At 40.7% G+C, this 13232-nt stretch overlaps 1 protein-coding gene across 1 annotated transcript in view; it reads left to right on the top strand.

The window, feature by feature from the left end:
• The window catches only part of ME1 (malic enzyme 1), a 400967-nt gene that overhangs the window by 158586 nt on the left and 229149 nt on the right, over positions 1-13232 (top strand). The window contains exon 5 of the mRNA XM_073675637.1: positions 85-246. Coding sequence (XP_073531738.1) covers positions 85-246 — 162 coding nt within the window. The remainder of the gene's footprint in view (positions 1-84; positions 247-13232) is intronic.

Below are 13232 nucleotides of genomic sequence, written 5' to 3'. Positions count from 1 at the left end.
TATCATGATATAAGGTAATTTGCAGGAGCATGAAGACAAAAACACATGTTCATTATCTATATTGTGTGTTCTGTGCTTTTACAGGCTGTTGTTATAACAGATGGAGAAAGAATTCTTGGTCTTGGAGACCTTGGAAGTTATGGCATGGGCATTCCCGTTGGTAAACTGGCACTGTATACAGCATGTGGAGGTGTGAAGCCTCAAGAGTGTCTCCCTGTGATGCTGGATGTGGGAACTGACAATGAGGTAGGCATGAAAACAAACAATTCATAGATGAAGATGTGTACAGCACCCCTATGTATCATTTCTTTATAATACAGTATGGGATTTTCATATATAAATATCTTGTAATTCGTGGTATTATATAACTGACACTAGTAATTTAATTTGAGAACCATTCAAGGATCTCAAATGAAAGAGCAATTTGATACAAGATGGTTATGCTTCAATAATTGTATTTTTGTTATTCATTAGTGATAATCCAGATCCAAATATATATCAAGGAGTGCAGCAGCAAACTTGGGTGTGGCGAGATATTTGCAATTATTGAATATTTGTAACGTAAACTACATAGCTGCCTTAATTATAAAATTAAGGTACAAAGCGCACAAATTGTTCAATTCAGTGGAAATTGTTACAGCTGAAAAGGATGGGGGAGGGGAGAAACTACATATTAATGGCTATGTACTTAGAATGGGATGTCATCGAAGCTCCTGTATATACGTGTATAGAATGTAAAGAAGCTTTTAGGACGTCCCATTCTAAATGCAGTTAAAATGGAGTTTCCTTTATCCCCCATACTTTGTAGCTATACCAGACTTTCTGCAAGATTTTGGAGTTTATTTGTGGGAATTTTTGCCCATTCATTCAGAAGGGCATTTGTAATGTCAGACAATGATGTTGTATGAGAGAGCGCGATTCATAGTCTCAGTTCTAGTTCATGCCAAAGTTGTTGGATGGGGTTGAGGTCAGGACTCTGTGCAGCCAGTCAAGTTCTTTCACCCCAAACTCAACCAACCATATCTTTATGGACTTTGCTTTGTGCACTGGAGCATAATCCCGTTTGAACATAAAAGGGCCTTCCCAAAGATGTTCCCACACAGTTGGAAGGATAAAATTGCTCAAAATGTCTTATGCTGAAGCTTTAAGAGTTCCCTTCACTAAAACATAAGCCCAGGGTCAACCTCAGAAAAACAACCCCAAAACAATATTTATCCTACATCAAATTTTATAGTTGGCACAGTGCAGTCAGGCTGGTAATATTCTTGTGGAATTCACAAAACCGAAATAGGTCCATCAGACTGCTAGACAGAGAAGCGAGACTGATCACTTCACAGAACAGTTTTCTACTGCTTCACAGCCCAGAGTTGACATGCTTTACACCACTTCATCAGGCGCTTGTCGTTGTACTCGGTGATATAAGGCTTTCACGCAACTGCTTGGCCCAGGAAACCCATGCCCGGAAGCTCCTGGTGCATGTGCTGATGCTAATGGCAGAAGTGGTTTGAAACTCTGGAGTTGAATGAGCAAAGTGTTGGCAACTTGTATGCACTATGCGCCTCAGCAGCTGGCGATCCTGCCATAGAATTTTACATAATCATCCTCTTCGTGGCTGAGTTGATGCAGTTTCAAATTGCTATCAATTTTCAATAATACCACTCACAGTTGATTGTGGAATATTTAGGTGCAAAGAAATAATGCAAACTGACTTGCAATTCTGGCATCCTACTACAGTACCACACTGGAATTCAGTAGGCTCTTTAGAATGACCGATTTTTTCACAAATGTTAGTAGAGGCAGACTGCAGGACTAGGAGCTGGATTTTATACACCTATGGTAATGGGACTAAATAAAAAACCTGAATTCAACGAATAGGAGGTATGTGCTAATACTTTTATCCATATAGTGTATGTACAGTGCCTTGAAAAAGTATTCATACCAAGTGAACTTAGTCAATTGAGTCCACCTGTGTGTAATTTATTCTTAGTATAACTACAGCTGTTCTGTGAAGGCCTCAGAGGTTTGTCTGAGAACATTAGGGATCAAACAGCTTCATGAAAACCAAGGAAGATATGAGACAGGTTAGGGATAAAGTTGTGGAGAAGTGTAAAGAAGGGTTAGGTTATAAAAAAAATAGCCCAAGCTCTGAACATCTTGTGGGCACTGTTAAACCCATCATCCAAAAATGGAAAGAGTATATCACCACTGTAAACTTACCATGACATGGCCGCCCACCTAAACTGACAACCCAAGCAAGGTGAGCACTAAATAGAGAAACGGCCAAGAGCTCCACGGTCACTCTGGAGTAGCTGCAAAGATCCACAGCTCAGGTGCAAGAATCTGTCCACATGACAATTATTAGTTGTATACTCCACAAATCTGGTCTTTATGGAAGAGTACCAAGAAGAACGACATTTTTGAAAGAAAGCCATGAGAAGTCCATTTGCAGTTTGCAAAAAGCTATGTAGGGTGCAATGCTAGCATGTGGAAGAGGTGCTTTAGTCAGAGGAGTCCAAAGAAGTTTTTTGGAAAAATGCAAAACACTATGTGCGACAAAAAATAACACAGCTCATCACCCTGAAAACACCATCCCCGTTGTCAAACATGGTGGTGGCAGTATCATGCTGTGAAGATGCTTTTCTTCAGGAAGATAAATGGAGCTAAATACAAGGCAATCGTGGAGAAAAACCTGTTGGAGGCTGCATAAGACTGGAGACTGGAGCATAGGTTCATTTCCAGAAGGATAACGACCTTAATCATACTGCCAGAGCTACAATGGAATGCTTTTGATTAAAGCATATTAATTTGTTTGGCCTAGTCAAAGTTCAGACCTAAATCCCATTGAGTATATGTGGCTAGACTTGAAAATTGCTGCTCATAGATGCTCTCTATCCAACGTCACTGAGCTAGGACTAGTTTGCAAGGAAGAATGGGAAAAAATGGAAGCCTCTAAATGTGCAAAGAAGGAAGAGACATACCCCAAAACACTCGTAGCAGTAATTGCTGAGAAAAGTGGTCCTACAAAGTATTGACTCGAGGGGGCTGAATACAAATACACGTAACAATTTTGAGATTTATATTTTAAAATGTTTAGAAAACCATGTAGCATTTCCTTTACACTTCACAAATACGTGTTACTTTGTGTTTGTATATCACATAAAATCCAAATAAAATACATGTAAGTTTGTGGGTGTAATATGAAAATATGTGGAAAAGTTCACTGGATATGAATAAATTTGGACACACCTGTTCATGCAATGTTTTTTTGTTGCAATTGGAATGTGCACATTGTAGATTCAGACTGAAGGCTGAAAAGCCATGGAGAGACATGTGGAAAAAAGGAGTAGCGAAACGTTTGAAACCAACCAGCATGTGTTGACCCTTATTTTCCTCAAAGTACTCCTCTTTTACTCTGAGGAGCTTCACACAACCTTGGCATTTTCTCAAGCAGCTTCATCAGGAAGCCACCTGGAATGGCTTTCCAACTGTCTTGAAGTAGTTTCCAGAGGTGTTGAGCACTTTTTTGCGGCACTTGTTTTTTTTTTTACATTTTGCCAACTTGGAAAGGTTTTTACCATTTTTCAGTACATTACATGGTGAAGTGAATGATATCATTCAAATCTACAACTCGTACTGCACAAAAAAGATGTCATATGGCTATGTTGATGGTCAAATAAGAAAAATCATGGTTCTTGGAAGAATGGGAGTGAAAATTGAAAGCGCAAAAATGAAAAATGTACATGTCATGAAGGAGTTAATGTGCAAGAGACTATCTGTCTTTTAACTATGCACTCTATAATTAAGCTTTGGGATTTTATAACAGAAAATCAATATACCAATTTGCTCATTTCTGAAAGGCATCCTTTAGCATGCCAAGTGAAACTAATTTTAGAATTTATTTTCCATAAGGCAGTTAATCGAGGTGTATAGGGAGTTTATATGGGTGGAAATTAGAACTTTGTTACATTGTTCTAATGGAGTATTTATTGCTCAATGTCCAAGGAAGAAATAGATACCTGTCATTTTTTATATGGCGAATTGTATGGCATATCATAAATCTTTGGAGGAATTTTATATTAAAGAATAAAACAATTTGTTCTGATAAAATTACATATACTGAATATGTTAGACCTGACTACATATTTTGTTTGCTTCTTTATTAATTAGATGTCTGACCACAAGATGAACAATACTATGCCAAAAATGGATTCATTTTAAGTGGACCTGACATAGCCAACAGTATGGGAACATAAATAAATGATTGTGCCCTACACCAGTTTCAGAGAAGTCTCCCATGAAAAAAAAACAAATAATTATATTGTATTAGGTGCCCAAATAGTGCCACTATAGCGTTTTCATGAAAAATTTTACTTTACACTGCTCAAAGTAATACTAAAATAGTTATAGAGTTCTAATGTTCTCAAATAATACCTCCAATGCTACTTAAATCATATTTTCCAGCTTTTAAAAGGTTTAAGGACAGTATTTTGTTACCCTTAGAGTGCTCCCTCTTTCACAGACCGGGCCTTTTTTAGGCCACATCCCATATCCACAGCCTGTTCATGTCCCCTGAATGTGTGTCTGAGTACAGGGACTTCATGTCACTCTGAAAGAAACATTATAGAAGTAACAGAAAGTCTATGCAGCCTCTGGAGGACTTGGCAACTATTCCAAGAGTCCCCTTCTTCTGAGAGCTTCCCAAAAGTTCCAGAAAAGTTGACAAATATGGCTTAAATACTGCCATTCAGTGCCCAAATCATACTGCTATAAAGAAATCAAATAATTTTCTCACATAGTTCAAACAATGTTACCAATATGACCACTAATAAGAGAGTTATATCAAGCCTCATTAAGTGGGTCCTCTCCGTGTCAAGGGTGAAATGGAGTTCTACAGTATATCTGTATGTAATACTAGTTAATGTTCATCTCACAATTGTATTAAAGGGAACCTGTCTCTAAAATCATCCCCCCTAAACCACATATATGGGCATGTAGGTTTTTGAAATGTAAATCCATCGACACCTTTATATCTTCTATTTGTTGCAGTATTCCTTAGTAATTAGCACTTTCAACAACATATAAATGAGGCTATGTGCTCTGGGCGTGACAGAACTTTCCCCAAACCTCGGCATGCCTAGGTTGTTTCCAGACCCAGCACCAGCTTTTTTAGCTTGATTGATAGCCCACGGTCTGATTTCCTTGCCAGGCTCCTGAAGTCGCATAGACATTGAGGTTTCAATTAGGCTAAAAAGGTACTGGTCTGGGTAACAAGCTCTGGAGGCAATGGCTCCTTAAGTGCTCTGGGACACCAAATGCTTCATTTGCATATGAATTAAACAGTTAATTACTTAGTAGTGCAGCAGCAAATAGAAAATATAAAGGTGTCATTGGATTTGCATTCCAAAGGCATGCAATTACATGTAGGTTTGGTTTTTTTTCTCTTAGTGATAGATTCCCTTTAAGTATATGTGATTATAAGCAAGTATATTCAGCATCCAAGATAGACATTATTACATCATGATCTACTCCAATATGTATGGAAGAAAGTCCAATACGTAGGCAGATCTACTCCAATATGTATGGAAGTAAGTCCAATACGTAGGCAGATCGACTCCAATATGTATGGAAGGAAGTCCAATACGTAAGCATATCTGCTCCAATATGTATGGAAGGAAGTTCAATACGTAAGCATATCTACTCCAATATGTATGAAAGGAAGTCCAATACGTAGGCAGATCTACTCCAATATGTATGGAAGGAAGTCCAATACGTAAGCATATCTGCTCCAATATGTATGGAAGGAAGTTCAATACGTAAGCATATCTACTCCAATATGTATGAAAGGAAGTCTAATGCGTAGGCAGATCGACTCCAATATGTATGGAAGGAAGTCCAATACGTAAGCAGATCGACTCCAATATGTATGGAAGGAAGTCCAATACGTAAGCATAGCTACTCCAATATGTATGGAAGGAAGTCTAATACGTAGGCATATCTACTCCAATATGTATGGAAGGAAGTCCAATACGTAGGCAGATCTACTCCAATATGTATGGCAGGAAGTCCAATACGTAGGCAGATCTACTCCAATATGTATGGAAGGAAGTCCAATACGTAAGCAGATCGACTCCAATATGTATGGAAGGAAGTCCAATACGTAAGCATAGCTACTCCAATATGTATGGAAGGAAGTCTAATACGTAGGCATATCTACTCCAATATGTATGGAAGGAAGTCCAATACGTAGGCAGATCTACTCCAATATGTATGGCAGGAAGTCCAATACGTAGGCAGATCTACTCCAATATGTATGGAAGGAAGTACAATGCGTAGGCAGATCTACTCCAATATGTATGGAAGGAAGTCCAATACGTAAGCATATCTACTCTAATATGCATGGAAGGAAGTGCAATGCGTAGGCAGATCTACTCCAACATGTATGGAAGGAAGTCCAATACGTAGGCATATCTACTCCAATATGTATGGAGGGAAGTCCAATACGTAGGCAGATCTACTCCAATATGTATGGAAGGAAGTCCAATATGTAGGCAGATCTACTCCAATATGTATGGAAGGAAGTCCAATACGTAAGCATAGCTACTCCAATATGTATGGAAGGAAGTCTAATACGTAGGCATATCTACTCCAATATGTATGGAAGGAAGTCCAATACGTAGGCAGATCTACTCCAATATGTATAGAAGGAAATCCAATACGTAGGCATATCTACTCCAATATGTATGGAAGGAAGTCTAATGCGTAGGCATATCTACTCCAATATGTATGGAAGGAAGTCCAATACGTAGGCAGATCGACTCCAATATGTATGGCAGGAAGTCCAATACGTAGGCAGATCTACTCCAATATGTATGGAAGGAAGTACAATGCGTAGGCAGATCTACTCCAACATGTATGGAAGGAAGTCCAATACGTAGGCATATCTACTCTAATATGTATGGAAGGAAGTCCAACACGTAGGCAGATCTACTCCAATATGTATGGAAGGAAGTCCAATACGTAAGCATATCTACTCCAATATGCATGGAAGGAAGTACAATGCGTAGGCAGATCTACTCCAACATGTATGGAAGGAAGTCCAATACGTAGGCATATCTACTCTTATATGTATGGAAGGAAGTCCAATACGTAGGCAGATCTACTCCAATATGTATGGAAGGAAGTCCAATATGTAGGCAGATCTACTCCAAAATGTATGGAAGGAAGTTGAATACGTAGGCCGAAGAATACCATGGTTAGGTCTATGAGCATTATAGTTGATGAACCCGATTTTAATTGCTTAAGGTATAGTTCTTTAGGTACTACCTAATCATCTTTCTTGTCCATCTACCCCACCCCATCATATTTGATAATATATGACCATTTTTCTTTAATATTTATGCAATCAAGTAAACTAAATACACAATTGAAGTTCATATTTTTCTCTGTGGTTCATTTTTATTGGAATATAGTATATAAATTTGCCAGCCTCGTTCCACCATATAATACACAGTCATGTGGTTTAGCAGAAATGCTCATAACCCTGAAGCTGCCAATAGCTATGCCAATTACCCTAAAGCTGTGGAGCCACAAAGCACAGTATTTGAGATGGTAACGTATGGTTCAAAATCTTCTGTGTGTATCAAACATAATTTTACATCACTTTTACGTGCACAGCTATTAAGCATTATGCATGCCCTAATATGCATCATACGGAAACAATCTGCCTCCATTCAGTGACTAGAGTAAGATTGACATTACTGTGTCTGTTGTTATTCCAAACTGTCTGAGCTGCTCATACTTGCCCAGTATTGAGTATGTCTACAAAATTGCACAAAAACCACAACTTCTGTGGGTAATAAAGTAGAGGTTTTGTAATGGAAAAAGGATTTGTGATCATATGAAGGATTGTATGCAAATGATAATAAATAAGGCTCTACAACTAAAAATACATTTTATTACCTTAGTCTTCCAGTTCATGATGTAAAGTACAGACTAATAATATAATATTGGTGTGGCTGCAGAGGATACAGAAGTTAAAGCTGTACCCTACTACCTAATGAATCTACTAGCAGAAGAAAACAGCAGTGGGTTATTGTAATAATTGCATAGTAATGTACATTGCTTCTTCAAGTTACAATATTAATTTGTTCCATGATGACAAGAAAATTATATAGTTTGAAACTACAAATCTACAGAAGGTAAAACTTGTGATTGACCCCATAATCAGCACCAAAATATGTAAATAAATTATTTATGTAGTCAGAAAATGTTTGCATCTTGTTCTAGCACAGATATAGATTAGTACAATACATGTAGTACAGTTAGTGACCAATACTGAGTAGGTAGAACTGGTAAAGTAGAGTATAGTACACACATTTCAGATATAGATCAGTACAGCACATGTAGCACAGGTAGTGAGCAGTATAGTACATATAGTGCAGGTAGAGAGCAGTACAGTACATGTAGCACAAGTAAAGTGCAGTATAGTGCATATAATTCAGATACCACATGGTCAAACAATAAACATGTCACTCCAAAATTAAATATTTGAAGCACAATACCCACAGACTTACAGTCATAGGTACACAGGAGAATAGACGCAAGTATAAAATATAATATTTTATTTAGATCAAAAAATTAAAACATAAACCAATAAAATAAGCAGGAGAATATTCTTCTGCTTATTTTATTGCTTTCTGCAAATAAAAGGTGAATATAGTCTTTTTCTATGTGTTTGTTAGGGAATTTCCATATATGTCCAATTCACCATTGGTGAACTACAATATAAGTGCCACAGGCATTTCAGACCGAGCTCTTCTGAGGTGGGTTTCCGAGTGCTTGGGCGTCCAGTAAGTCCCACTTCTTATTCACTGTATAATTTACATAGTTCATTGGAATAAGAAGAAGATCACTTTATTGCTTTGAGTTCCTGGAAGTCGTAGTTATTTTCCCATAGACAGTCATAGTCTCCGCTAACGAGTGATTAAATCCTAGCAAATGTTTTTAATAAGGTTATAAATACTGTAGCTGCTGTCCCCGGGCACTTGTACGTAACTGCTGCTCCTCATTCACTGTTAACAATGCACCAAATTGAATGAATGTGCTAAAATATTAAAGCTGCATTGGCAGAAGGGTGGAAGTCCTTTTCCAATACTTATTAGCTGAAAATGAACAATACACAAATATTGCAATTTTGAGCAAATATTTGAAAACCATATAATAAGTAAAGAAAAATACAGTAAAAACTCTGGGAAGTCCACCTCTTTAAGGAGACCACCCCTTTATCTAGACCAGATTTTACGTGAAACACTTTACTTTCATAACATACTATTGTGAGCGAAATACGCTCTCTTCTATGCCTTCCGAACTCCAAATTAATAAGATTTGTTTTACGAGCGCTCGGGAAATCAATACAGCACAGCCTTATAATGGTGTACTAGAAAAGACTTCTGCTTTATTAACACATGTGACACTTTAAATAGGGTCAGAGACAAAGGAATAGTTCCCTCTGACCTATGAACCAATAGTAACCATAGGGGAGTGAACAGTAATGTGAAACCTCACTGCCCCTCAGTGTTACCTGATGACCATTACATAAGAGTGAAGACAAAATGGATACCACAGACAAACAAGATGGATTCTTTTCTCTCACATTTCCCCCCTTTTGTGACCAATTATGGCATCTCAGTAGGTATATAGGAGCGCGCTAGTCGCGTCCTCGGGACTTTCCTACCTGCTTCGCCTCAGTTCCCTACCTAAACACCTATAATTGTATCACAACAATGGATCTTTTCTTGTTTGGGGTCCATAGTATACTGTGACACCCCAGGGGTCTGGTTGCCACAGTGATAGAGATATTACGTCTGAGAGCAGGTGGGAGGTCCTTTGGTCAGGGATCCTGTGCATGCCACACCTCCTGCCCAGTCTTGGGAGGGGAAGGACTTCCCCTATATAAACCCGGGGCTGAGGCAGGGTTAGTGAGAAAGAAGACAGAACAAGAGTAGAGAAGAGAAGCAGCATAGCAAGAAACATCAGGAGCTCTGTGGGGAGCAGTGTTACAACGAGTCAGGGGCTGGCAGCTGCAGAGCTCGCCCTGACTGAGAAGATTTCTTACCGGACCCGGAGTCCGAGGCTGTGGGGACTAACTCCTACCCAGCAGCAGAAACCGTCCGGCAGAGGATTTCAGGTCCTCTGGCCCAGAAGCCCGAAGGCACGGTCACACGCGTGGGACCAGCACCGCCATCGTGGAGCGGAAGCCATTAGAAGGCCCCGAGTCACCGGCCATACGGGTGAGCACCACACGGTACACTCAGGGACGTGGGCTACTTATTCCCGCCTCTAGCAAGGTAGCCAGAAGAGTACAGTTAGTTGGGAAGGCCTACAACTCCGCCTGGCCAGGGGAGATCCCATCTGCTCAAGGACTGACCAGGCCCCTATCACTAGCAAGTACTCCGGGAGGGTCTATCTTTGTCACCAGTAAAGACCCTGAACTACACCGCACCGTCTCTGAGTGGTTCCTGCTACCCCCATCATCCACGTCGGCTGCCCTGAGGCCATACCCCTCCCGTTGGGGGTTATACCATCCACGCTGCACCATCCTTCCACCGGCCTCAGCGGTCTGCCCTGCAGCGGCAGCTCCATAGCTGCATTCAACGGGTGGCGTAGTCACCAACCATCTACTGCTAGTACATCGCCGCTCAGTTTGACTCCCTGGGCACGGACCGGGTCGCCGCCACGAGACTACAACCCTCAAGAGATCCGGCTCCGGGTAAGCTCCCGCGTGCGCAACGCAGCGCGACACAGGCCCAGGGGCGCGTCAATACAATCAGGGGTTCTGTGACATGGTTTTCCTTACATATAAACCTGAGTAACTTAGATGTAACATAGATCAGCACTTTTACGGCTACATATATCAACAAGCAGAATAATAATTGCATACATGTATAATCCCTGAGAGCGCCCCACCTAGACCCTTGAACCAATTAGTGGGATTCAGGAAAGAGAATGTTTCTCCCACCAGGAGTCCATGTTCCTGTAACCACTTATCCCTTATCTCGGTTATCTTCTGTATATCAGTCCTAACCTGGAGATTTCCCATAACGTCGATGTAATGACAACATGCGGGACCGATGATCTGACACATCCCACCATAGCGGTCAGGTGGTCCAGCACTATGGGGTGCTGTCAGTGACCACAATCAGCTGCTTCTGTATTATATTAGATGCATTAAGGACATCAAGCATCTGGAAGATCTGGTCATCTAGATAATCACTCGCCTCCACCAGCTTATCCCACATCTGCGTTATGGACGGGTAAATCAATACGCTGCTCACAATCTTATTTGCCACCCCCATTTCTACAAGATGAGGTTTACCATTGGGTCTGGGATTGTCTGCAGCTCGTCTGTATAATGTGTGTATATGGATTGCTTTAACATTTACTCTGGTGTGAGGCACTATAAAGGTTGATGGGGTCAGGAAGGCTGGTGTGCAGACCCCTGTGAAGTTATTAGGTAACCACTTGTAGGCCTGATGTCTACATACAATGTACAAACTCTCTGGTGCTCCCATAACCGTGTTATTGAATAGACTAGCAATCCATTTAGACAACAAGGTGGAGCTTAATATGTCCATAATCTCTTCCTGGTACTGAGTGTCATTTGACATTATACCTGATATCAGTCTTTCCAAGGTGACGTTTACACAGTGAAGCTCAGCATTGAGCGTGGCATCGACCGCTACACACTGTGTGATGTCGGCACAGACCGTTACACTCAGAATACTGTAGAGAAAGCGACGTCTCTGGATCTTATCTGGATGCAGCTGCAAGAGGTGAAGTTCGGATAACAGGAGAGGTCGACATGACTAGAAGCCCAAGGCATTCCTGTCTGTCTTAGAGGCGGACCACTCCTGTTGAACAACTACCATGGCTCAGTCACCCCGGCAGCTACAGGCAAACCTACAGCTCTTTCCTGTTGTTATCTAGCTTAGTGGGAAAAGTGCGGTTACTCAAATAGAACATTTCTTTCAGTCACTAGAATGGCTAAATAAGGCATAGTATTAGAGCTCACAGGACTGTGAGTGCAAATCCAACAGTCTTTTGCTAATGTACTCGTGTCCATGTCTTTTAAAAGTATTTGGTGATGTCTAATGAATTTATTATCTCAGTCATCATTCAGAACTTCATTTAATGTCTTTGCTAGAGGCAATGCCACCACTATCCCCATTAGAACTGGTAAAATGGTCATCATTCTGCTGGTGGAGTGACTCGTTTACAGTGGCTGGCGTGAATCCAAGTGCATTTTCCCTCAAGCTTCACCAAATGTTGCTGTGGTCAGAAGAACTTGGAATGGCCCATCAAATCTTGGATCAAGGCTTTTTCTGACGTGTCTTTTTAGGACCACCCAGTCTCCAGGCTTGAGAGCATGTGTTCCAGACACTGATTCAGGGTCTGGAATGGAAGAATACACCTGTTTATCACACTGTTTAGGCGATTATGCAAGGCTGGCACATAGCTAGTCAGGCTGTCATTCTGCATCTGAAGTGACTGTGGGAAATATAACCCTGTTCTAGGTACTGAACCAAAAAGTATGTCATATGGAGAGAGACCTGTTCTTATACTTGGAGTGTACCTTATTGAGAAAAGAGCTAGAGGCAAGCATTCTGTCCATGGTTTGCCGGTTTCCTCTTTTGCCTTCTGAATCTTTAACTTTAATGTCCGATTCAGTCTTTCTACCTTCCCACTACTATGTGGATGATAAGGTGTGTAAACCCTGCTCAATTCCCAAAGACTTTAAGATCTCTCTCATGATTCCTCCAGTGAAATGCGTACCTCTATCACTTTCAATCACTTCAGGAACCCCATATCTACATACCACCTCATTCATGAGTTTTTGAGCAGTAATCTTTACGGTCGCTTTCTGCACCGAATATGCCTCAGGCCAACCTGAAAAGAGATCAACACACACAAGCACGAACTCATATACCCCTACTCGTGGTAGTTGTATATAGTCAATCTGCAATCTCTGGAACGGTAGAGCGGACGAGGGGTGTGTTTCTGCGGGATTTTCACAGCTTTCCCTACGTTGTTGTGCACACGTCATACAAGACTGTGTGTGCCTGGCTGTCTGGGTACTGGACCCTGGCGCCACCCATACCTTGTCTACCAAAGCACACATAGCTGTTTTTGACAAATGTGTTAGTCCATGGATTACCTGGGCCGTCACTGAGTAA

This window comes from Phyllobates terribilis, unplaced genomic scaffold, assembly GCF_046119375.1.
Source record: "Phyllobates terribilis strain yellow unplaced genomic scaffold, ASM4611937v1 Scaffold_3__8_contigs__length_932513732, whole genome shotgun sequence".
Classification (NCBI taxonomy): Eukaryota; Metazoa; Chordata; class Amphibia; order Anura; family Dendrobatidae; genus Phyllobates; species Phyllobates terribilis.
The sequence above is the reverse complement of the archived record's forward strand: the minus strand, read 5'-3'. Positions and strand labels throughout refer to the sequence as shown.